This window comes from Delphinus delphis, chromosome 1 (assembly GCF_949987515.2).
Source record: "Delphinus delphis chromosome 1, mDelDel1.2, whole genome shotgun sequence".
Classification (NCBI taxonomy): Eukaryota; Metazoa; Chordata; class Mammalia; order Artiodactyla; family Delphinidae; genus Delphinus; species Delphinus delphis.
The window spans coordinates 8,495,773-8,521,900 of record NC_082683.1 but is presented as its reverse complement, the minus strand read 5'-3'; the positions used below and the strand labels follow the sequence as shown (position 1 = coordinate 8,521,900).

At 45.0% G+C, this 26,128-nt stretch overlaps 2 protein-coding genes across 4 annotated transcripts in view; one reads left to right on the top strand and one right to left on the bottom strand.

Moving 5' to 3' along the window:
- The window catches only part of MTOR (mechanistic target of rapamycin kinase), a 117,701-nt gene that overhangs the window by 41,184 nt on the left and 50,389 nt on the right, over positions 1–26,128 (top strand). For all 3 annotated transcript variants that reach the window (XM_060014254.1, XM_060014246.1, XM_060014262.1), the window contains exons 26-28: positions 3,555–3,697; positions 6,323–6,485; positions 6,623–6,768. In XM_060014254.1, coding sequence (XP_059870237.1) covers positions 3,555–3,697; positions 6,323–6,485; positions 6,623–6,768 — 452 coding nt within the window. The remainder of the gene's footprint in view (positions 1–3,554; positions 3,698–6,322; positions 6,486–6,622; positions 6,769–26,128) is intronic.
- Positions 9,966–17,560, bottom strand: ANGPTL7 (angiopoietin like 7). Its single transcript, XM_060031511.1, has 5 exons — positions 16,427–17,560; positions 13,705–13,805; positions 12,724–12,918; positions 11,678–11,876; positions 9,966–11,453 (listed from the first exon to the last, which is right to left on the bottom strand). The coding sequence occupies exons 1-5, from the start codon at positions 16,794–16,796 to the stop codon at positions 11,284–11,286; spliced, it is 1,035 nt and encodes a 344-aa protein (XP_059887494.1). The 5' UTR covers positions 16,797–17,560; the 3' UTR covers positions 9,966–11,283.

The window sequence follows — 26,128 nt, the reverse complement described above, 5'->3', positions numbered from 1 at the left end:
CTCTATTTTAGGAAGTTCCCCAGTGGTCTAGTTTGCTTCCAGAAAGTTTTGCTTTCTACCCAGGACTTGGAAAAATAAGCATAACCTTTGCCAAACAGAAAAAAGAATCTCCGCCTGTCTCACCTGAGAGAACAGATCAAGTTAAAAAACCCTAAGCGGGCTCCCCTGGTGGTGCAGTGGTTGGGAGTCCGCCTGCCAATGCAGGCGACACGGGTTCGTGCCCCGGTCCAGGAAGATCCCACATGCCGCGGAGCGGCTAGGCCCGTGAGCCATGGCCGCTGAGCCTGTGCGTCCGGAGCCTGTGCACCGCAGCAGGAGATGCCACAGCGGTGAGAGGCCCGCGTACTGCAAAAAAAAAAAAACAAAACCCTAAGCAAAGCTCTCCACAGCTGACTCTCAGATCCATTTCATCGAAAAGTAAATTGTGCTTCTACATATTCATGTGATGATAATTAGGGATTGGTATATTTGTCAGCTTTAACCAGCTTTCAGAATAATAATTTGCCACCTCAGTCACCTTTCTGTTGGCTGTGCTAATAGAGGATTTACATAGTACAGAAAACATACAAACCATTTACGTGTACCTCTAGGATGCCTTCCAAGATGCTCAGCAGCTTTCCTGTCTCATGGTAATCTATTCGGACTTACCTTCTAAATGAGTAAGCTGGCGTTCCATCAGCGTGCACCAGTGTAACCAGATGAGGCAGTCAGCGGTGGGTGGGTGAGGAGAGGAAACTGGCTGGAGTTTCAACAGTTACTGTAGAACCCAGAGAATTGAGAGTTGATTATGTTTTAGATTACAGAGCAGTGGGGAAAGGCCCAGGTGAGGGACATATCCTGTTTGATAGATTGTGCAGTTGTTCCTTAAGCTGAAATTTTTTGAAGAGCCTTTTGCTACCATTTATCAAATGGTACCGATGTTAATGATAGCACTAACCACCACCACCATTTGTTGAGCGCTTCCCGTGTGTCAGGCACTGTTGTGAGCACTTTACGTGTATTGACTCATTTAATCTTCACAGTAACCCTGTAAGTTTGATGGTGTCATCAGTATCCCTCTTTTATGGATGTGGACATTGAGGCACTGAAAGGTTAAGTAATTTGCTCAATGTCAGCCAGTAGATGGTGGAGCCAGGATCTGACCCAGGTATGACTCCAGAGACCAGTCTCTTAACCACTGTGTTTTAGTGCCTTCGCCTTACCCAAGCTCAGCCTCATATCATTAGAGGGCAAAAGATATTAGTAATGCTTCCTTGTATGTGTCTGACTTCTAAATGCCTTGTAATACAGTGCTGGTATCCAGAGACTCGCTGTATAGGAAGGAAACCAGAAATCTGTGGATCGAAAAGGACTTGATGTTCCCATTTCGTTCAACAGAACAAGGTCTAAAAGTCTTTGGTATCTTCTTCTAGTTCAGGGGTTCTCATTGTATGGTGAGTGAGAATCCTTCACATAAATTTTTAATTTGTCTCTCGTAGTATCTCTACTTCAGTTTTTGACAAAAAATATTAGTTTATGTAATGTTACGCCTTGGTAACTCATCAAAAGCTATAGCAAATCTCCGTTTATCCCAGGAGGTGATGGATTGAGTCATTGATGGTCAGGTGGTGTAGCACATGGGTGTCTCTTTCACTCCCTGGACTACTTCACTTGAGAACTTCTGCTTTAACTTATCTGATTTCCCTATTTAGGGAGGATTGACATGTCTGTTCTGCCAGAAAAATCTTTTAAGAATATATTTTAAAAGTTAGGGATTTAGTAGTTAGGGCTAAGCCAATTCAACGAGATGTCATTTTGATGATACGAGCCACCATGTTTTGCTCATCTATTCCAGCTAGGCCCTTTAGCTGCATTATCCCTAAATGAGGAAGATTAAGACTCAGACAGCAGTGTACAAGTAATTTGCCCAGAGTCCCTACAGCAGGTGAGTGGCAGGGCCAGGGTTCCAACCAGGTGTTTCTAACTTCAGAGTAGCAGGCACTCAGCATAAAGCACTAACTTGTGCTGAGCACTGTGCTAAATCTGTTACACGTATGAACTTAGTTAATCTTTTTTTTTTTTTTTAAATCTTGGCCATGCTATGTGGCATGCGGGATCTTAGTTCCCTGACCAGGGATTGAACCCGTGCCCCATGCAGTGGAAGCATGGAGTCTTAACCACTGGACTGCCAGGGAAGTCTCTAACTTAGTTAATTAATCCTTAGAACACCCTCTGGGGGCTTCCCTGGTGGTGCAGTGGTTAAGAATCCGCCTGCCAATGCAGGGAACGCAGGTTCGAGCCCTGGTCCAGGAAGATCCCACATGCTGCGGAGCAACTAAGCCCATGCGCCACAACTACTGAGCCTGCGCTCTAGAGCCCGCGAGCCGCAACTACTGAAGCCCACACGCCTAGAGCCCGTGCTCCGCAACAAGAGAAGCTACCGCAGTGAGAAGCCCGCGCACCACAGCAAAGAGTAGCCCCCGCTCACCACAACTAGAGAAAGCCTGCGTGCAGCAACAAAGACCCAACTCAGCCATAAATTAATTAATTAATTTAAAAAAGAACACCCTCTGATATGGGGACTATTATCGACACTTTACAGATGAAGAAACTGAGGCACAGGGAAGTTAAGTAACTTGCCCAAGATCAGACACCCAATACGTTACATACCTGGGATTTGAACTCCAGCCACTGAGCTCCACAGAGTGTGGCTGCTGACCACTCCCCTTTACTGCCCAGCTCCAGGGCCTGAATCTTCCCATCCACCTCCCTAAGCTGCCCCTGCTAGTACCTCTTGGTGCCTGGAGAGCTCAGAGTTTTGAGGAAAGTTGGAGGGGATAAACTACAAAGTAAAAATTCAGGGCTTCCCTGGTGACACAGTGGTTGAGAGTCCGCCTGCCGATGCAGGGGACACGGGTTTGCACCCCGATCCAGGAGGATCCCACGTGCTGCGGAGTGGCTGGGCCCGTGAGCCATGGCCGCTGAGCCTGCGTGTCCGGAGCCTGTGCTCCGCAGTGGGAGAGGCCACAACAGTGAGAGGCCCGCGTACCGCAAAAAGGAAAAAAAAAAAAATTCAATCTGTTCAACTCCTTTTGTCTCATTCCACCATACTGCCGTGTACTCTGGGCTCAGTGCTCACCTGATGGTCACACTATTGAGGATGATGTCAACCTGAGCATTTCCCCTCTCCCTGTGTGACTCTGCTGTAAGATGAGCCAGTGTCCCGCTGCAGGGTGTCCCAGGCCCCTCACACACTGCTGGAGGCCATTCGGCTTTGTTGGATGCATTCTGAGTGTGATGGTCCCCATCCACTTTTAGGGCTGTAGAGCTCTCTGCTTTGCAGATAGAGTCCAGCGCAAATGAGGTGTAAAACAGGCTTTCTTTATATTATGAGAGTTTGCTGCTTTTGTTTTATGGCTTTAAATACTGCTTTTTTGTATTTGCACTCGGGGATTTTATCATGAGAGGTATAATTTTATAAATCAAAGAAGTGGAATAATCATTAGATAGTCAAGGGCTGTTTACAATTGGCCCTTACAGTTGATGGTTTTCCTTTGTCGCCTGTGGTATGATAGGCCTGGGGAGCTGCCAGAAGGGTCTCCAAAGATGACTGGTTGGAATGGCTGAGGCGGCTGAGCCTGGAGCTGCTGAAGGACTCCTCCTCGCCCTCCCTGCGCTCCTGCTGGGCCCTGGCACAGGCCTACAACCCGATGGCCAGGTATGGTGTGTCAGGGCTCCCTTCCTCCCAGCTTCAGATTGGGATCAAGAGGGTCAGCACGTAGAAAATGTTGTATAAGAATTAGTTTTTATTAGCAGTAATAGTAAAAGGATTTTTTAATTTTGTTAACCTCTGGGGGAAAAGATAAAAAAGCAAATTAAAGAAGCTCTTATTATAGGAAAAACATCCATTTTAACCTTGCTAGTGTACCTTCCCTTGGTAGATCTAGGTCCAAAACTTTAATTACAAAGTCATTTATAACTCTGAAAACAACTATGTAATAGCTTAATATAACCTGTTTTCCAGTAATAGTGATACTCCAGTTATTTATTGCTGCATTGCAAATACCCCAAGACTTAGTGGTCTAAAACAACAGCAGTCTAAAAAAATTACTTATTTTACTCACAAATCTGCAATTTGGGCAGGACTTGTGGGAGCAGCTTGTCTCTGCCCCACACAGTGTCAGGGGTATTTGTCCAGGGGCTAGAAGACCTACTTCCAAGATGGCTCATCCATATGTCTGGTAAGCTGGGGCTGACTGTTGGCTGGAAGTTCAGCCCTGGCCAGGGGCCTTGGTTCCTCTCCACGTGGATTGCCCTATGGATTGCTCAGGCTTCCTCCCAGGAAACTGGCTGGGTTCAAGGGTGAGTGTCCCCAAGGGAACGAGGCAGAAGTGCTTGGTGCTTGTGTGACCTAGTCTTGGAGGTCACATATGTTACTTCTGTCCCACTGCGTTGTTGAAGGCAGTCACACAGGCCTACTCGGGCTCAAGGGGAGGAGACGTGGATGCCACCTTTTTATAGGGGAGTGGGAGGCTCCTAGAAGGGCGCATGGAACAGGAGCTAGTGCTGCAGCCGTCTTCGGAAAGTAGAATTTGCCATAAAAAATACTATAAACCTTTAACAGGGAATCTTAAAAAGTCATTGAAAATTTGGTTTATAAAAAGTTTTAATGCATGTAAAAGATTCATAGTATGATGTAAGTGAATAAAATGGAATACAAAATGGTATAAATGTGTGATTTCAGCTATTAAAAATATATGTACATAGGAAAAAGATGAGAAAGTAATACATAATGATTATCTCTAAGTAGGAGGATTTAAGGAGCAGTTCTTTTTTATTCTTTTCCTTATTTTCTAAATTTTTCTACAATGGACAGTTCTTATTTATAATGAGGCATTAAATGGTGATTTAATTAACAATCCTTTTCATTAACAAGAAGCAAAACATGAGGTATTCCATTTCACTTTCATCAGCACAGTCGGTTTGCTATTTGGAGTGTATTTAGCAAGAATAGCCATGGTCCCTGAGGCTGTTGCTTGGATGCCATGATTTAGTTCATCTGATTTCTTTCAAATATTTTATAACGCTTAAAAATCATTCCTAGGACTTCTCTGTTTCCATAGTGTGCGGATTTTACACGCTGGCTACTGTAGCGTCCCTCTCATCTGCTCCGAGTCCCTTTTGGGCACACTGTCATCCACAAGAGGCTTGTGAGAAATATACACATGTGTGTCTGTCCCCTTAGTGCCAAGTGTGTTCATTTGGGAGCCAGCGTGGCCTTGGACCTAGATCAGAAAGCTTACTTCTTAATTTACACAGGGTTTCTTTTGATCTTCATGTTATCCTTTGAATTTCAAATTTTGTTTTCTTCCATCAGATTCCAAAATTATATATACATCGATCTGACTTAACCTTTTAAAATATGTAATGAAAAGTAGATGTATAAGCATCAGATCCCTTACCCCATACATTATCTAGGCATATCCTGTGGTTTCCAACTCCCCTCTCCACACATTCAAAAAAAAGAGGGTAGGATTAAAATTCAAATGTCAGGGGTAGCAAATATATTCACCCAAGTGGTGCTGTAGTGATTTTAAATAGTTATAGTGATCCTAGAAATGATACCTCTGCTTCCAGGTCTTCCCAAGGCCCCGGCTGTTAGAGGTTTGGCTAAGAGAATCTTTTAAGACTTATGGATTTGGATTCTATTTTCTAATACTGCTAGTTTCTTAAGTTCTGTTGTCATTTTGTTTATGACCATCCTACTAAAGGTTCTGCTTGTATTTTGAAAAGCAATAGCAGATGCTGCCTTTGCCGCTTCTGATCTTAGGACTTTGGACATTGCCTGAGAAGAAGCATCCCAAGAATCATTTGAAGATTATTGTTTTCTGAATCTGTTATGTCAACTGCTATGTTAGAAGTCCCTTTCTGTTCATCCCCTCCAGTGAAGAGAAGTGATGCAACCACTGTGGAGACAAGTTACTTTTCTCTGCTCTTCTTTCTCCCCACACACCCCGCCCCCACCCCCAGTGCCCTGTACCTGCACTGTAAAATACAGCAGTCACTAGCCACGTGTGCTTATTTTAACTTAATTAAAATTAACTAAAACTTAAAATTCAGTTCCTTAGTCACACTTATCAAAGTTCAAGTGTTCATTGACCAATGGCTACCATATTGGGCAGGGAAGATATAGACCATTTCCAGCAAGTTCTTTTGGACAGCCCTGGCCTGTATAACCATAATCAGTGATGCCGGGAGTAGATTGGTAGGTGTGACTTTGTGGCACCAGGCAGAGGCAGGAGAGGCATTTCCAACATTTGTCTTCACTCCTGTCTGCCTTCAGGGATCTCTTTAACGCTGCGTTTGTGTCCTGCTGGTCTGAGCTGAATGAAGACCAGCAGGATGAGCTCATCAGAAGCATCGAGTTGGCCCTCACCTCCCAGGACATCGCTGAAGTCACACAAACCCTCTTAAACTTGGCTGAATTCATGGAACACAGTGACAAGGTGAGACTTTGCCCAGTTGTCCAGATGGAGCCCGACGGGGAACCAGCTGGTGAGAGGGGAGAAGCACCCTCACAGCCCACTCTTGCTTGTGCCCCGTCTGCCATTTTCCTATGCTGTGGGGTTCTGCTCTTCTCCAGGGCCCCCTGCCATTGAGGGATGACAATGGCATTGTTCTGCTGGGTGAGAGGGCTGCCAAGTGCCGAGCATATGCCAAAGCGCTACACTACAAAGAACTGGAGTTCCAGAAGGGTCCCACCCCTGCCATCCTAGAGTCTCTCATCAGGTAGGCCATAAACCCTTTTTAATTGCTGCCTTCATCTAAAATGACCTCTCTTCTCCCACTACCTGGTGACAGTTCACTGGAGGCACTTGGAGACCTCTGCTCTATGAAATCTGCCATCAGGCCTGGCCAGCACGTTTAAATGAGATGTGGTTGCAGATGGCTCTCCCCAGTATTCTAGCCAGAATTGTCGTTTCTGTTGACCCTTAGCACCTGGGCTTCTGTTGTTTTCCAACCTGTGCTTACTTGTCCCAATGAAATTAGCCTAGAAGCAGTTCTGTGGACGGAGCAGCCTAGGAAGGATAGATTTTACGTCTGGGTTAGATCGCGTCCCCTGGCTTGGACTAGGAGCTGGATTCTGTGCCTCAGAGACCACCCAAGGGCAGGGTGGGTTTTTATTGGCTAAATACGTTGGTGCCTGAGTCTTCCTCCTTGGAGTTCTATGAATGTAAAAGACAGAGTCTGAAATTCAGTGGTCTTTTCCCTCATTTGCTTATGTTCTCTCATAAGATGGTTTTGAGTCTTCTGGGTATGGAAAAAAATAGGTTGTTTAATAAATTTTTTGCTGTTATGAAATTACAAGCAGCCTTAAATGTTAGCTCCACAGCTCCTAGAGAACTGTTCACTTCCCCTAATGATCATCAGAGAATATTAGCTTCAGGATCTAATTATCTTCATGTAAATGCTAACATGGTTGATTATTTCACTACAGATAGTTTAGGAAAAATCACCCAGCTCATAAGTACCTGCACTGTGGCTGAAACAGCCTGCTGTGTGTGTTGCTTCCTTCATTTGAAAGGATAATCAAATAACCAAGTTTTCTGCTAGCTCTGCTTTTGAGTAGATGCTAAAAAGTGTTCCTTTCAACACTTTAAAAAGTGACCAGAGGGCTCCCCTGGTGGCGCAGTGGTTGGGAGTCTGCCTGCCGATGCAGGGGACGCGGGTTTGTGCCCCGGTCCGGGAGGATCCCACATGCCGCGGAGCGGCTGGGCCCGTGAGCCATGGCCGCTGAGCCTGCGCGTCCAGAGCCTGTGCTCCGCAACGGGAGAGGCCACAACAGTGAGGCCCGCGTACCGCAAAAAAAAAAAGAAAAAAAAAGTGACCAGAAAGATAGAAATAGGGCTTCCCTGGTGGCGCAGTGGTTGAGAGTCCGCCTGCCGATGCAGGGGACACGGGTTCGTGCCCCGGGTCCGGGAGGATCCCACGTGCCGCAGAGCAGCTGGGCCCATGAGCCATGGCTGCTGGGCCTGCGCATCTGGAGCCTATGCTCCGCGGCAGGAGAGGCCACAGCGGTGAGAGGCCCGCGTACCCAAAAAAAAAAAAAGGATAAAAATAGAATCATGTCTTTCCCCAAATAAATTGGACTTTGAATGTCGATTTCTAAAATACCACATATGGTGACATTTTTTTTTTGACATTAACCTTGTCACAAAAAGTTTATACTTCAGTTATTCAATTGTGTATCTATAAAAGTATGAGTAAATTTCAGCAACTATAGGTTTTGATTAGTGTAATATAGATGTTTTGTCCCCCCCAACTTTATTGAGGAGTAATTGACAAATATAATTGTATATATTTAAAATGTACAGCACGATGATTTGGTATGCATTATGGAATGATTACTGAGATCAAGGTAATTAACACATCCATCACCTCACATGGTTAGCTCTTTTGTGTGTGTGTGGTGAGAATGCTTAAGATCTACTCTCAGCAAATTTCAAACATACAAAACTGTATTATTAGCTGTAGTTGCTATGCTGTGCATTAGATACTCAGCTTACTCATCTTACAACTGAAAGTTTGTACCCTTTCACCTACATCTCCCTGCTTCCCCATTCTCCCATCCCCTGACAACCACCATTCTATTCTGTTTTTATGAAATCAGCTTTTTAAAAAATGATTCCACATATAAGTGATACTATACAGTATTTGTCTTTCTCTGTCTTACTTTACTTAGCATAATGCCCTCTAGATTCATCCATGTTGTCACAAATGATAGAATTTCCTTCTTTATGGCTGAATAATATTCCATTATGTGTACATTATATGTGTGTGTATGTACATATATATATATACACCCATAATATATATATATACATAAACTATATTTCACATTTTCTTTATCCATTCATCTTTTGAAGGACATTTTAGGTTATTTCCATATCTTGGCTATTGTGAATAATACTGCAGTGAACATGGGAGTACAGATACCTCTTTGAGATAGTGATTTTGTTTCCTTTGAAGTATATCCAGAAATGGAATTGCTGGCTCACGTGGTACTTATGTTTTCAATGTCTGGAGGAACCACCAGTATAGTGGTGTAGTGGCTGCACCACTTTACATTCCCACCAACAGTGCACAAGGGCTCCCTTTTCTCCACTTCCTTGCCAACCCTTATTATGTCTTGTCTTTTTAATAATCGTCATCCTACCAGGTGTGAGGTGATATCTCATTGTGGCTGTGCTTTGCATTTCCCTGATGATCAGTGGTGTTGGGCACCCGGTCATGTACCCATTGGCCATTTAGATGTCTTCTTCGGAAAAATGGACTGTTTAGGTCCTTGGCCCATTTTTAAATTGGATTATTTGCTTTATTGCTATTCAGTTGTGTAAGTTCTTTACATATTTTAGATAGTAACCCTGGGTTATGGTTTACAGATATTTTTCTCTCATTCTGTAGATTGTCTTTTCAATTTATTGATTGTTTTCTTTCGCTGTGCAGAAGCTTTTTAGTTTGAGGTAGTCCCACTTAATTTATTTTAGCTTTTGTTGCCTAGAGCCTCAATTTTCTTTAGTTGTGGGCTGTATAGCTGATAAGAGAAAATTATAAGCTACTTCTGCCCTAGGCATCTTGTGCTCTTCCTTCTCTTCATCTCCTAACCCCCAGTCTTTTTCTCCTCTCTCCAAGCAGTACTGTGCTGGCCCACGAACATCTCAGATCCCCTGCCTGCCTTAGGAAGTTTCTGTCTGACTGCCTGTCCCATGGGAAGCCCTATTCCAGTGTACTTCTCTACTCACTTTACTTCTTTGAAAATCCTGAGGGTCTTGTTTTTAAGGTTAAGTAGGTTCCCAACAATCAAAGGACTATAGGTACAGTAGAAAATAGTGAGTTCGAGAATTATGCTTACCTTACACTGACTAGTTCAAGTGAATGGTTCTTTTTTACAAGGAAAAATTGCTTCCTGAAGGTCAAACTTATTTGACATCTGTTATGACTAAAGATGTTTCTTTTCCCTCTGCGTATATGTAAGTTTGCTCAAGTAGAAAGTAGGAGTGTTGGTTTGCAAAGTGTTTTGAAGCCAGGGGTGGCACTGGCCTCTGTGGTGGTTGGGTGGAGGTCAGACAGAGTCTGACCTCTTCCAGTGGATGCTGCTGCGCTTTTTGTCCCTCGCTTTTTCGTCTTTGGCTTCCTGCTCCTCCCTTGGTTTCCCTGAAGACTGCAACACACTCAGAGTCTCTTTCTCACGGCTCACTCTCTGATTTTTCACTTAAAACTTTCCACCATGCTCTCAGTGGTAATAGTAATAATTTTAAAAGGAACGAGGTTTAAAAGAGTTTATTGTAGAAGGAAGAAAAAACTTTGAATGTTTAAAACGAACTACAATGTTGTATTTCTACAAAGCAAAATGCTTATATACAGCGTGAAGTATTTCTTAACCATAGTGCCATTTAACTTCCTGTTTCAGCCATTTTTTTATAGATGAGATAAAAGAGGAAGCTCTTTGAGCCCCTTTCTTACAAAGTAAATAAAAATAGACAAATCTGTATTGACTGTGAAGATTTTAAGGCAGTTTTTTGCAAGCGTCCACAGGGACTTATCTTCCCCTCCCACTGGAGCTCCTGCCACCACTGGACCCACTTCCTGCCTCTCAGTGCTGGGCCCTGACCGAGGCCGAGCAGGGGAGGTGCTCAGAGGCCAATTGCAAGGCCCAGAGCCCTGGAGTTTCCTCCAGTCAATTCCAGCCTGGGTCCGTTCACCTCCAGCAGAAAAATTTTTGTCTTTAAAAAAAAAATTGTGTAGACTGAAGATAATTTCATTGGATTTAAAAGCAGAAACTCCTCTCCTCCACCACCCTCTTCACTCCTTTCTCTAACACCCAAGAGAATCAAAATAATCTGGTCCTTTTCAGCAAAGGCATTTATTTTCTGCCCTCACGTAACCTAGGCCTTAAGGAAAATGCTTAAAGTGAACTCACAATTATTTTTCTTTCACAGAAAAATCATGTGGAAAAGAAGCTGCTGCTATGTCAGGGATCACAGGCAGACAGCCCACTCAGGCCAGCCCCCTGAGAAGTCTGTGTCTGGACCCACTGTGTTTAATTAAATATTTCCTCCCATTTACTGTAACATCCTCAGTACATAGATTTTTTGGTTCTCCTAAGAGACTTACTCTCTCACTGAAGATGATAGGCCATTTTCTGTCCCTGCCCTTTTTATACTCCCTTCCTCTCCTCCTCTGCCTTTTCCCAGCCTCCGTTTGTCTCCACTTCTCCAGCCCTGCTCCAGAGCAGGCTTCTTTTTACGGCTGGAAGTCTTCTGGGCGGATTTTCATCTCCACTCGTTTGAGGGAGTAGCTAGACCCATGCCAGCCGTACCAGGTGATGCCGTCCAGGTGCTTGCTGTGCTCCCCAAGGCGGTAGTAAACACCATTGAGGTTGGAGTCTGTGCAGCAGTTGTACCAGTATCCACCTGGGACAGGAAACAGGTCAGTGCTAGTATGTCCTTGGAAATAGCTGATAGACCAGGCAGCAGGGATTTGTGATGCTTTTTAAACTGTACCTAAGCCATTAGGGTCAGTGTCAAACGGGAGTACCAAAGCCAGAATACCAACTGCAGTTATAAATTCACTCTTTCTCCTCCAGTGGGACTATGGCCTTGTACCTGAACTCTCACTTCCCAACCCCAACTCTCACCTTTCCGGAGCTGGGCACACTTGTCTAAGCAGTTGTCATTGTCCTTGTCCTTGGTGCTGAAGGCTGTGTTGTTGTGATAGACAAGGGCATCGTTCCCCACGTTGCCGCTGTAGTTCCCCAGGAAGAGGCGGTAGCTGTTCCGTTCATTGCCCAAAACAAAGTGGCTGTACTCAGCGTAGCGCATGTTGCCCTCCCAGTCCTGTCCGGGGGGCAGAGCCTTAGAAAACTGCAGCAGGGCCTTCTTTCATACCATCCTGCACCTCTTCCCTCTCCCCAGCTGCAGCCACACACCTTTTTACTACTTTATTACTTGTCTACCTCTAGTTTAACACACTAACACACTTATATACAGCGTGAGTTATTTCTTAACCATAGTGCCATTTACCTTCTTGTTTCAGCCATTTTTTATAGATGAGATAAAAGAGGAAGCTCTTTGAGCCCTTTTCTTACAAAGTAAATAAAAATAGACAAATCTGTATTGACTGTGAAGATTTTAAGGCAGTTTTTTGCAAGCGTCCACAGGGACTTATCTTCCCCTCCTCCAGGGAATCAGAAAACAAGGGTCCTAGATCAGACTTCTCTCCTGGGTCACCACATGGCCCTGGTTAGTCTCTCATTCTCTTCCCCTTTACATCCCTGTCTGTAAGGTGTACACGTGTGTGTGTTTTGCTGTATCCCACTCTGAGATGTCGTAAGAGTAACCTGAGAACATAGTGACGCTTCAGGGCCTTTGATGAGGGTCACCAACCGATACCAGTAAGGTTTGCACGTAGAGGACCTCATGCCCCAGGCCAGGGCAGGGACCACAGTGTTTCAGCCCAGCTGACTGTTGGATTCCTCTGCTCTGGCCTGAGTCTGGCCTCTCCCTTGTACCTGCAGCCTTGTTTTTGTGAAAAATAGGAAAAAAAGCCCTATTCTTCCTCAACTGTACTGCAACCTGCAGGAAAACCATCACAACAAGTGCACCAGCCGATGGCGAACAGGAGTAGGAATGACGCCCAGGAGTTGCACACAGTTGGGCGTGGCGGCCCTGGTCTCATGCTCACCTCCATCTCCACGCGTAGCCGGGTTGGCCGCCTGGAGAGCCGGTGGATGTGGTCGTTCCCCAGCCAGAAGTCCCCACTGATGCTGCCAAAGCCCTGCTTGTACTGCTTCCAGTCCCGATAGAAGGAGACAAGGCCACTCTTTCTTCTCTGAATGGTGGTCCAGCCACCACCTGAAGTCTCCATGTCACAGAACACCTGGAGCAGAGGGGATGCCCTCCCTGGTCAGGACGTGCCGAGGCAGGCAGCGCGAGCCTGAGCGTGGCTTCCCACCTTTCTCCCACCCCGTAGAGCCAAGGGACGTGTGCCCTTCCACAGCCATGCTGGCTCACTAGGCAACGATTCTGCCCCAGGGTTGGCAAGCTGGGCAGGCTGGTGGTTTGCTGAGATTAAAGTTGAGGATAAGAGCACGTGCACGGAGAGTCTGAAAGGAAAAAGTCCAGGTCCTTCTGACACACTCCCTATATGTTCTCTTTTCTCCCCAAAGAGTCACTGCCGTAGGATGTGGCAAGGGATCGCAGCTAGTTAGGTGGTGGTTATAGCATTATCTAACTGTTAGAAGGTTTAGTGTTTGGTTGCTAATGATTTGAAGGAGCAAAACAGATGCCTGGATTTTTTTCCTCCATAAATTGAGTATTTAGATAGCTCTCTGGCGTTGATGTGTTTGCTTCTCTGTCTTTTTTTTTTTTTTTTTTTTCGCGGTACACGGGCCTCTCACTGTTGTGGCGTCTCCCGTTGCGGAGCGCAGGCTCAGCGGCCATGGCTCACGGGCCCAGCCGCTCCGCGGCATGTGGGATCCTCCCAGACTGGGGCACGAACCCGCGTCCCCTGCATCGGCAAGCGGACTCTCAACCACTGCGCCACCAGGGAAGCCCTGCTTCTTTGTCTTGAGTTTCCCTCTCTTTAGACTGTGACTAGCCCTATTGTCCCCAGCCTTTGACGGGTGGAGGATAGATGGTAGTACATGGGCTGTGATGACCTCACCTCCAGCTCAGGGCTGCCCAGGAAGTCATCGGGAGGAAGCTTATACACTCCAGAGATGCGGTAGTTCTTCTGGTAGAGAGACGAGCAGTCGTAGATGGCATCTACAAAAGGAGAAAACCACAGGGTGAGCATCCAAACCCAGGGGCTTTGTGGCTAGCCGGCATCCCTGCTGCATCTAAATTGAAAGTTTAGGAAGGGAGACTTCATTTCTACCACAAAATTCACAGGAGTGTTCATTGCTGCGCAGTGTCTGGACTTGGGAGAGGTGGGCATCAGGAGGCCAGGAACGGGTGTGTTTTGGCCTCACTGGTGGTAGGGCTGAGGGCTAGGGAAACCCTTCACCTGGATAGCACAACGGTACAAACAGGTGGCTTCAGGTTTGTGCTGAAATGATCCCCCTGTAGTTCTAGGGCATGAATTCTGGAAACGTTACAATGTGTAAGGGCCACCAACAGATCCTCCTGTTTAATAAATTCAGCTTCTGGGACAGCCAGCCTCTATTCCTAAATAAGTCATGAAGATCTCATAGGGTCTGGTTTTATTGTTTTCTCGGTTTGTTTTTCTTGTTTTTCAGAGGTAATGGCTACTGCCTACTAGGTCCCTTATTAGCAGAGATTTATAATTTTATCTTTCCCTCCTTAATCCAACACTGCTAGACAAATGAAAATGAAACACCCTAAGGAACCCTTGGAGGCCTTCCCCTGACACCATTATTAAAACAAGGAAATGAGAGATTTGGGCAGGCGGGCTTTCACTCTGGGGTTGATTTTAATGTTTCCTCAGCTGCCCCGGGGGCTAGTGCTTTATGAAAGATTTTGTCTCCTTGTTGTTCTAAACATCAAAGAGCTTTGTGGAAGGGACAGCCTTTCCAGATAGGATTCAGAGAGCAGGAACTCTCGCCTGTCTAGGAGATGCCTCCTGCCCACTGTGTCTTGGGATTCTTTTCTTGGTGACCGCTGCACTGGGCCTTCAAGAAGAGGACACAGTGGGCAGTTTCCCGCTGTGGGAATTGTTCAAGGCAGAGCACTTTGGGGAGGGGAAACGGGAGACCCTTGTCTTCCCTATCAGAGGTCATCACTTCCTCTTACTGATGAAAGCATCAACTTACTGCTTTCTCCAAGAGGCTAGCTACTTACAGAGTATAAAGGTGACCCCACACCTGGTAGCAGAGAAGAAAAGTAAGGAATGATGGCCTAGGCAGGAAGAGTAAGAGGCCCGGCAAGAGAGCTGCATTTGACTCCCAAGAAACTCCTTGCTGGGAGATGAGAAAATCCCGTTTGGAGGAGCAGGACGTGGCGTTGGTCAGATTCCTCTGTCTCGCCTGGTCTCCTGTGTGTCTGGTTTCATCACACAGACCAAATCAGGACTCACTTCTCTGGAAAATGGCCTGAGAAGACCTTTCTAGTCCCAAACTGAGAGTCAGGAAGTACATGCTTAGAAAGTGATTTACACACACAAAAAATTTTTTATTGGAGTATAATTGCTTTACAGTGTTGTGTTAGTTTCTGCTCTACAATGAAGTGAACCCCTCCCTCGTGGACCTCTCTCCCCCCATCCCCCATCCCACCCATCTGGGTCATCACAGAGCACCGAGCTGAGCTCCCTGTGCTGTACGGCAGGGTCCCACTAGCTATCCATTTTACACGTGGTAGTATATTTATGTCAAATCTAATCTCCCAGTTCATCCCACACAAAATTTTTAAGCTTAATTTCATGTTAAAACTTTTTCTTCATTTGAGTTGAGGATAACCAGTAAGACTTACTCTGCTCTTTATTCTTGGCTTGGTTTATAATACGACCAAAAAGATTTTCTTTTAAGTTCTTATATCAGCAAGAAATGACATATTTATAGACTATGCTCCTTGTAACTAATAATTTCCTGATAATTTCAGCAAAGCAAATTTCTGTCTGAACAATAAATTCACCTTGGCCTGTCTAAGCCAAGCTAAGTAGAAACTGAAAATTGTTTTGGAAAAGAAAACAGTAAACGTATCTTATTTTCGGCCTACTAAAAATGTAAATTTCAGCATTGCATTTTCCTGTATAACTGGGGAGAATTTTATTTGCAATTGTGGGAAAAAATAGAAATACCAGACTTGCGCAACCTTGAGGAGTCAGTCCTTTTTGAACATGAAGGAGTCCTTCAGATGACTCTGGGCAGTGTCTGTGCACTTAATTCTGAGCCAGTGAGAATTAGGTTGGCAGACAGGACACCGAAGTCCATTAATGCCCATTCCAGTAAATCCCAGGGACCCGAGAGAACTGTTTTAGGCAAAACTTTGCTTCTAGAGATGTTATGATTTTGGTGTTCTTTCCTGCTTCCTTGGGACTGAGGGTACAGCCGGTCAGCTCTGGGTAAGGAAGTGGATTAATCAGGAAAACTGGAACCCAGTTTCTAAGACTTGCTTTGTGACTTTGAGCAAACCGCATGATCTCTCTGTGTTCCAAGATGGTAATTCATACCTTCAATATGCCAAAACATTGCAGGGATAAAAAAAAGCTGGGTAAACGTACAGAACCTTAGAAATCAAAAGAAATACTTCGTAAGCCTTTGCTAAAGAGAAAATAGAGCTGGTGGCACGTACCCAAGAAAGTAAGTTCCATGAGAACCCCCAGGGATCGTTCTGACGACCACGTCACCTAGAAGCAATGCTCCAGACAGGAGGCGCTCGACTGTGTGAGGGGGAAGGTGGTGAGTAGCGTGAGGACACGTCCTCCTTACCTGCCAAGGTCTGGGTGACAGTCTGCGCTGCCTGCAGCTGCATGATGCCCATCTGATTGTTCATCTCGGAGTACTTGCTCTCGGCCTCTGTGAGCCGCGACTCCATGCGCTTGGAATTGCTCTCCAGCTCCATCACCTGCATGACCACGCTGACCCAGTCCCTTTCCTGCTTCCTGCTCAGGTCGCTCAGCAGGCTGCTTAGGTTGGCAATTTGGGCCCTGAGCTCCTTCGCCTCCTCACAGCAGCCGGCCACGGTGAGCTCTGCAGGTGTCTTGCGCTTAGGGGGCTTCTGTGGCCACACTGGGTGGCTGACAAAGGCCACAGTGAAAATACAGAGCCAGGCCACGGCCGAGAGAGTCTCTTTCAGCATCTTTCGTGGGCCTGGTTGAGGAAGGCTCTTCCTCTGGAGGAATCTGGCTGTGTCCAGCTGAGGCGTGCAGAGCTGCGGCAAATTAGAACCTAGCCCTTTCGTTCTTGGTGGACTTAGCACCTTGTTGTTCCTCTCCCCTTGCTCTTTCTTAGCCTTTCTCAAAACTTGAGTTTCTGAACGCGCAGCTTAATTGGGTATCCTATAGCCTTCCTTCCCAAGACTGAATGCTCGACAAACTCAGCATCTTAAATATTGTTTTCTGCCTGCACCTCCACCCCTACCATGGCCGTGCATAGCGCTTTAGCCCCTCCCAGCTCATCTGGGAGGGTCAGGTGCCTGTTGGGTGAAGTCAGCGTAAACTTAGGCCAGAGGAGGGGAGGAGAGAGACAGGGGCAGTCTTTCTTTCCTTGCCTGCACAGTCTCTGGGCTAAGACAAGAGGACTGAATTTGTGTGTTTCCAGTTTTGCCTATTAGATTGTACCCCTGCCAGCCACTGGCTCTGCTCTATAAGCAAGCAGGGCAGGGTCAGAAGAATTTCCAGATTCCATTCTAAAGGTTATATAACCGTGGGGTGAGCATAAGGTAGGCAAAGAGAGTTGGGAATAAGACTCTCCACTCACAGGGAGGCCTGTTACTGCAATCCACGCTGTTTATACGAGGCTCTAGTCTATTTTGGCATCCTTCTGAATGTGCTTTTAAGAAGGCTCATTATTCCTTTCTCTGATCATCATTCAGTGTTTTACAAAACCCTCTTTTGGCCTGGATCTAACGCTATCTCACATTTGAAAATTTCCAACTTAGAAAAGCTTTAGAAATAGAAGGATAGAGGAAATCTCTTAAGAAGCAAAAAAGGGCTTTGTAGCTTGTACCCACAGGCTTTACCCAGTTCTTTCTTTTTACATACTTTCTCCTTCAATAAAGAATGGGCCAGTGTTCGCCTCTCACAGTTGACATTTGGCATGGAAGTGGCAGCGATGGCAGCAGGGGTGAAAACGCAGAACTTGGTCCGAGGATGGGCACCTGCACGCCCACCAGTGTTCATGCAGAACAGAGAACAGGCACAGCTACGGCCCATGGGTCTAAGCCTGGAAAGTATGTTAAAACGTAGAGAAAAACATCCCCATTGCCTAATAATCCATGTCTGGAGCCTCATTTCCCTTTTCCTATGGAATATGGTTTGCAGATTTATTCTCTGTATATGATATATATATATATTCTCTATATATATCCCTGACAATAGGGATATTGTCATTTTTCATGTACTGTATTTAAAGGAGATCCCTCCTTTGAAAACAAGTGGGGGAAAAAACTGGGTTTTCAGCAAATCTTAAATCCTTAAAATGAGCTTTTCACTAAGAAGGTAAACAAAGTTCCCTCTGTCCATACACGGTAACTGTCTTCTGAACATGCTCTTGCTATTTCCGGGTGCAGTGCTTATACTGTTGTTATTCCATATGGGCCCTTCACACACAAGCCTGAGGCCTGGCAGCCCTCCTTCCCGCCGTGACCCCCAGAGCCTTTTTCCAGTCAGGGCTTCTGCTGCTCAGAAAGTCATTTCTGTTCAGGCAGCTGGAGTTACCAAACACTTTTTTTTTTTCCTGTAAATCAAAAAGCAGGAGTGGATCAGGTGGATCAGGGTTTGTTTGCTAACCTGCTCATCTTCTTTGCCTGCTTAGGAGTGAGGATGTTGGCTGGAGTCCTGTAGCAGCTTGTCATTCTGCTCAAAAGGGTCTTTTTAGAATTGGCACTGTCAGCCAGTCCCTGCTGTCTCTTTGCAAATGTCTAGTCCAGCCGGGCACTGCAGCCTTAGCTCATGGAGCTCACTTCACTAAGGCGAACCTGGCCCCGACTGCCAGCATCCGACAGGGTCATTCAGCAGGGTCTGCTAAACTCCACGAGGATCTCCTACCCAGCTTAACCGACACTGAGCACTGAGCTTAAACCGTGTGGCACACAATTGTATGTAGCCTCACACACGATGCTGCTGTCTTGGTAGAGAACATCATGGAACAATGGCGCTTTATGGATTCCTGGCCGGCTTTTTGTTTGTTCTTTCCAGTGACCATTTCCTCTGCCCAAACAGAAGAATTTTGTTATGAATAGATTTTCATATCTGGGCAGAAAATGAATCGATCATTCATATTTGCAACCCATGTAGCAGTCCTTTCCAGGAAAGGTAGGAAGGGGTTCCTAAGTTTGGATCAAAAGCATCTAGCTTTTAGCATGAGTGCCTACTCTCTGACATTTGTTTTCTGGAAACTTATTTCTAACATAAGGCTTAAGTTGGAGACAGAAGCTTTTTTTATTTGAAGATTTTCTTAAATTGTCTAACCTGCCCAAATCTTCAACACTGCCCCCCCCATTTTGAGAAAAATAGCTAGTTAAGAGTATATCCCATGCCAGAAGATTATCTGTCCTCCAAAACATCTACAACCCTAGGGTGTCCTAGATTCTGAATTTCTGAAAGAAGGAAAAATAAGTCCTTGTTTTGAGTACAGCTAAGCCAGTAGAGAAAACCAGGACAAATGCGGAAGACTAGAGCAGTTTTCCCTTCTCTGAGAGGCTTTTAATCCCTTCTCTGCCCTTCGGTGAACAGTGTGACCATAAAAAATGGGAATTAATTGAGAAAATATGGAAAACCTGTGTTGGACACCTTACAGTTTTTCCTTTTCTCCATTTTGCTGGTGGTGAAAGAGGGTCAGCTTGGAGCTCTTGAGATAGATATTCATGAAAATAAAGCTTATGTTCTTTTGAGAAAAGCCAGTGAGCTTTTACTTCACAGTCTGGGCTGTGCTGCCTTAGGCTGGCACCAAGGATTGGATGTGTCCGAGCAGCCTGGGAATTCCAGAGCTGAGAAGGGCCTAGAGCTGGTCTTTCCTTCTCCCCCAATAGGGGCGTCATGTCTCATTTTCTTGAAAATGTTCCTGTTGGAGAGACTCCTTGTTTTCCAGTGTATTCGTGCCCCTGCCTACTCTTAAACCATCCTTCCAAACTGGTGAGGGAGGAACAGCTGCCCTCAGTGCCAGGCTCTGTTTGTTGAATGAATACATCTCAGAAGAATCTGCCTTGTTGTTAGTTTAGCCGTGTGTTTGTGGTCATATTTTACTTCCGAAGTCTTCTAACGAGCCACAGCTGCCTTACTACATGTGGCCATTTGGTCCCTGACCCTTCTACCGCTCAGTCCTACTTCCATCTCAGCCCGAAGTCCAGGTCCATCGCAGAAGGTATTTGCACCTCTTCCCTAAGCCTTCTAGTTTGCCACTTCTCCCAAAGAGTGTGTCCTGGGCTTATTAGAAACCATTTCTTTCAGGCCTCCTCTTAGTGTCTACTGTTTAATTATAGCACCTAGCAAAAAAGTCTGTCTCTGAACCCTCTTAGGAATTTGCAGCCTCAGGTGCCTCACAGGCTAGGTGGAGAGACAGACAGCTGAACTCCAGGGCAGTGTGACATGCTGGGGTGGGGGACACAGCAGAGGGGGAGTGCCCAACCCAGATGAGGTTCTGGAAGGTCTCCTGAGGGAAGTGATACCCAGGGTTGTTGTTTTTGTGGGGGTTTTTGGTTTTTTTAAAGGAAGAAGTAGCCAGAAGTGGGAGAGGGCATTCTGAGCCAAGGTGCAGCTGTATGAAAAGCCTGGGCTTATAGAGCCTAAGTGGTCAAGTGTGGCGTTAAGGGGCAAGAAGGAAGAGGAGTGGTGGCAGGAATTAAAGCTGGACGAGTGGAGGCGCGTCGGGCCTCAGGGCCCTTGTACATCCCGGCGAGGCTGTAAGTGTTACTTGGGAGACGGGGCTGTGGAAGGAAGCCAGGAAGCTTTTACTTCTGGCTTTGTTTTTTTTTGAGTCTCACCAGGACAGTGGCTCTTTGTAGTTACCAAACAAGATTTTTAACTGGAAGTGGGTGGCTTAGAACATCAGAATTTCTTAAAATTGTAATGCATTCATATTAAATGCCCTGAAGGGCTCATGTGGCTTGAGGATTAAGGAGGTGGTGTCTGAAGGACTTAAAGTTATTAAGTCTAGAATCAGATAAATCTGGGTTCTAATCCCTTCCCATCACTTGATAGTTATATGACCCTGGGCAAATTAATTAACTTCTCGGAGCTGACCAATCTGTGAAATGGGGATAAAAATTTTAACTACTCCTGGACTTCCCTGGCAGTGCAGTGGTTTGGACTCTGTGCTTCCACTGCAGGGGGCATGGGTTTGATCCCTGGTTGGGAAACTAGGATCCCACATGCTGTGCAGCACAGAAAAAAAAAAAAAAGTTAGTAAAAAAAAAAAAATTATAACCACTTCACAGGACTTTTGTGAGGACTAAGTTAAATACAGCAAAAGATTAAAAATAGCTAAGGCATTTTTGAAGAAGAAAAATAGATTTGGAGGAATTACCTTATTAGAAACCAAGATTTATCTTAAAGCTACAGTAAGTAATTAAGGCAATGTAGTATTGGCACAAGGATAGACAAATAGATAAATGGAGCAGATTTGAATGTCCAGAAACAGACCCACACATATATGAACCCTTGATTTATGACAAGGTGCCACTATAGAACAGTGAGTTCCTCTGGGTAGGCTAGATAGCCTTATGGGGGGATAAAGGTTCTTGACCCTTACCCCATACCACACCCAAAACCTCAAGTCCAGGAGATTTAAAGTCTAAATCGGAAAACAGTAGGGCTTCTAGAAGATAACATAGGAGATTATCTTCAGCATCTTGGGATAAGCAAAGATTTCTTAAACAAGATTTGAAAAATACTGACCATAAAGGAAAACATCAAATGCAATAAAAGGAGTCATTTCTTTTCACTGGAAAACACCATGAAGAAAGTAAAAAGGCAAGAAGGTATTCCAGTACATACTTCTGTGTATACTGTATCCAGAGTATATATAGAACTCCTAACAAACAAACAAAAGGTAGCCAGTTAAAACATTGGCAAGAGATGTGAACAGGTACTTATTTCACAAAAGATTATGTCCACAAGGCCAGTCGACACATGAAAGACTGCTCAGGCTCATTAGTCATTATGGAAACTCAAATTTAAACTATACTGTGCAGGACTTCCCTGGTGGCGCAGTGGTTAAGAATCCGCCTGCCAGTGCAAGGGACACGGGTTCGAGCCCTGGTCTGGGAAGATCCCACATGCCGCAGAGCAACTAAGCCTGTGCGCCACAACTGCTGAGCCCGTGAGCCACAACTACTGAAGCCTGCGTGCCTAGAGCCCGTGCTCTGCAACAAGAGAAGCCACCACACTGAGAAACCTGCCACACCACAACAAAGAGTAGCCCCTGCTCACCGCAACTAGAGAAAGCCCACGCATAGCAACGAAGATCCAACGCAACCAAAAATAAATAAATAAAAATAAGTTTTTTAAATAAAAAAATAAACCAGAAGGTGCAACTTACACACCAATCAAAATGGCTGAAATGGAAAACACTAAATTCCAAGTGTTGACGAAGATGTGGAGCAACTGGGATTTCCATACCCTTCTGGTCGAAATGTAACGTGGCAGTTTGTCAGTATCTTCTGAGACTGGAACATGCCCCTGTAAGGGAGCAATTCTACTGCGAGATTTGTTCCCACCAGAAATGTGAGCACCCACGCGCCAAAGGCATATAGGAATGTTTGTCCGGACTTCGCTGGTGGTCCAGTGCTTAAGACTCCGCCCTTCCAATGTAGGGGGCGTGGGTTCGATCCCTGGTTAGGGAACTAAGATCCCGCATGCCACATGGTGCGGCCAAAAAAACAAGGAATGTAGTAATGTGACTTACCATAGCCCCAAACTGAGAACAGCGTAAACCCCCATCGACAGTAAGACAGATGAATTGTGGTGTGTTCATACAGTGACACGCTATTCAGCAGTAAAAGACAGAACTACTGCGGCATGCAATGACATGGATGTGTCTCGTAAACATAATGTTGAATGTTTATATAGAGTTCAAAACCTGGTGAAACTAACCAATTGTATCAGAAGTGAGATAGTTGTTACCTCTTATGAGTTGTTACCTCTGGGGATGAGAAGGGAAGCTGTGATTGGGAGAAGGCTTGGGTGCTTCTGGGATGCTGGCAGTGTGTTGTGTTCCGTTTTTTGGTCTGGGTGGTAGTTATAAGGGTATCTTCACTTTGTGATAATTTATCAAGCTGTACAATTAGGTGTATACTTTCCTGTGTATATATGTTGTACTTCAGCCAGGAAGCTTATTTAAAAATAGATAATGCACATAAAACACTTTGTTTTTTTTTTAATTTTATTGAAGTATAGTTGATTTACAACGTTGTGTTAATTTCTGCTGTACAGCAAAGTGACTCAGTTATACACATGTATATATTCTTTTTCACATTCTTTTCCATTACGGTTTATCACAGGATATTGAATATAGTTCCCTGTGCTATACAGTAGGACGTTGTTGTTTATCCATCCTGTAAAGAATAATTTGCATCTGCTAATCCCAATCTCCCAGTCTTTCCCTCCCCCCACCACACCCCCCCACCTTAGCAACCACAGATCTATTCTCTATGTCTGTGAGTCTGTTTCTGTTTGGTAGATATGTTCATTTGTGTCGTGTTTTAGATTCCACATATGGGCAATATCATATGGTATTTGTATTTCTCTTTCTTACTTCCATTAGTATGATAGTCTCTAGGTCCATCCATGTTGCTGCAAATGGCATTATTTCGTTCCTTTTTATGGTTGAGTAATATTCCATTGTGTATATGTATACCACATCTTCTTTATTCATTCATCTCTCAGTGGACATTTAGGTTGTTTCCATGTCTTGGCTGTTGTAAATAGTGCTACTGTGAACATAGGGGTGCATGTATCTTTTCAAATTATAGTTTCGTCTGGATATATGCCCAGGAGTGGGATTGCTAGATCAAATGCCAACTCTATTTTTAGTCTTTTGAGGAACCTCCATACTGTTTTCCATAGTGCCTGCATCAGTTTACATTCCCATCAACAGTGTAGGAGGGTTCCCTTTTCTCCACACCCTCTCCAGCATTTATTATTTGTAGACTTTTTTTTTTGAACACTAGTCCTTTGTTTGTTTGTTTTTAGTATTTTTAAAAATTAATTAATTAAGTTATTTTTGGTTGCATTGGGTCTTCGTTGCTGTGTGCAGGCTTTCCTTAGTTGCGTCCAGCAGGGGCTACTCTTTGTTGCTGTGCGTGGGCTTCTCATTGCAGTGGCTTCTCTTGTTGCGGAGCATGGGCTCTAGGTGCATGGGCTTCAGTAGTTGTGGCATGCAGGCTCAGTAGTTATGGCTCACGGACTCTAGAGCACAGGCTCAGTACTTGTGGCGCACAGGCTTAGTTGCTCCGTGGCATGTGGGATCTTCCCAGACCAGGGATCGAAACTGTGTCCCCTGCCTTGGCAGGCGGATTCTTAACCACTGTGCCACCGGGGAAGTCCCTTACTTGTAGACGTTTTAATGATGGTCATTCTGACCAGTGTGAGGTGGTACCTCACTGTAGTTTTGATTTACATTTCTCTAATAATTAGCAACGATGAGCATCTTTTCATGTGCCTATTGGCCATCTGTATGTCTTCTTTGGGGAAATGTCTATTTAGGTCTTCTGCCCGTTTTTCAATTGGGTTGTTTGTTTTTTTGTTATTGAGTTGTATGAGCTGTAAGACACTTTGAATTGTGTCTGACACATAGTCCATATCTAGCAAATACTAAGTAGTATTGATATTTAGGTAATCGATTATCATTTCATCAGAAAAACCTCCCTGTCCACCTGAATCTAAAATAAGTCCCCTGTGCCATTCTCCATCTCTGTGCTCTGTTTTCTTCATGGTGTTTACCTCCACAGCACTTATTTCCATTTGTGTTTTGTATATCTACTTCACTGACCTATAAGCTCTGTGAAAGCAAAGACCATACCTGTCTTATCTACCATAGTAGCTCTAGCAACCAGCACTTAGGACAAAGCCTGAGACAAAAGAGATACTGTATTGGAACTTGTCAAATGAAAGAATGAATTCCCAGCAGAAGGTTCTTTTCTCCTAAATAAACATCTGACGTGGAGACTTAAGAGTCTCTCTCCATGGTCATTGCCAGTATTTTATCATGGTGAGTCCTTCATTGCAGGGGATTGCCTTCTCTCCTGCTTTAACATTTTCTTCCATAGATTTTAGTTATAGAATCAAAGAGAGTGAGAACTGGAAGAGTTGAGATCATTTGGTTCAGCCTTCTTTTTTTTAACCAGTAACTTGAGGTAGCAGCCTGATTGTATGATCACTTTGTATCCCTGGAAACCATCGATTTGCATCTCACCCCTGTTTCTTTACATATGAAGACGAGTGAGAGGGCCACAGAGCATTGTGGTAGGGTTTTGTACCCCCCAGCCCCCCACCCCCGCCGTTGATTCTGGAGGCCTGTATGAATGGCATATCTGATAACTTGACCCTGCATTGACCTGTCGGTTAATCCTTATCACGGCCTGAGGGGCCACATGCAGCAGCTCATGTTGAAGACAGAACACAGAAAGTAACATGTCATGTCTCTGGGCAGCTGTATTCCCCGTAATTAATCCAGGAATCCAACAAATCTTGTCTGTCTCCAAAGGGAAATCAAACACCCATTACATTGCAATTGCAAAAAATCACTCTTAGCCAAAGACGGATTCCTGCCGGGGTGCAGGACAAGATTTCAAGTCTATGTGCAGTCGCCCTGGGACTGAGGAGCTTCCCTTCAGCCTGGGTCTTAGCCTCCCTGACTTAGGCAGCACTAATGGGAAATGGCCTGTAACTCTTTGAGAATGTTAAAGAAATTGAACCAGTTTGTGCCTGAGCAACCAATTAACAGTGAGGGTGACTGGGCTTTACAGCCTACAGGCAAGGGGCTAGATGGACGAACAAACCCACTCTGTGTCTTAATTCTAAACACATGTTCCCAAGGTGTCTCTGTTGCGTTGCTTGGAAGTATGAGCCCAGCTTTTACAGTTGTTTCCAGGCTTCCAGAAAAGGTACACAGTCTTGTTCTTTTCCCACACCTCTGCTGGAAGAGAAAACGCTCTGTCCAGAGGGGAAGGATTTGCTCAAAGGCTTCGCACTTCTCAGTAAAGACACATTCCAAACGTCTGGACTCATGCTGCCTTCAAAAGTGCCAGTGTGCCTCGAGGAATCCATACCCCTGTAGAAAAGCTCCAAGCAGCAGAGAGTGTGCAGATGGAGGAAACCCCTTTGTAGCCCGAGCACAAGCACAGATTATATCTTTCTTTTTAGCCCCATCTTTTTCTTTAATGTCCTTTTACATCCAGCCATTACCCAAGAGGCCAAGTCCCTCACCAGTCATCAGTAGAGCTTAAATTTATTTCTGGCTGCTCTAAAGACT

Coding starts and splice junctions, on each gene's coding strand:
- ANGPTL7 (XM_060031511.1), bottom strand. CDS start 16,796: ATGCTGAAAGAGACTCTCTCGGCCGTGGCCTGGCTCTGTATTTTCACT. Junction 13,806..16,426: donor TGTCACCCAGACCTTGGCAG/GTAAGGAGGACG, acceptor CTCCTTTTGTAG/ATGCCATCTACGACTGCTCG. Junction 11,454..11,677: donor GTGTGCCCAGCTCCGGAAAG/GTGAGAGTTGGG, acceptor TTCCTGTCCCAG/GTGGATACTGGTACAACTGC.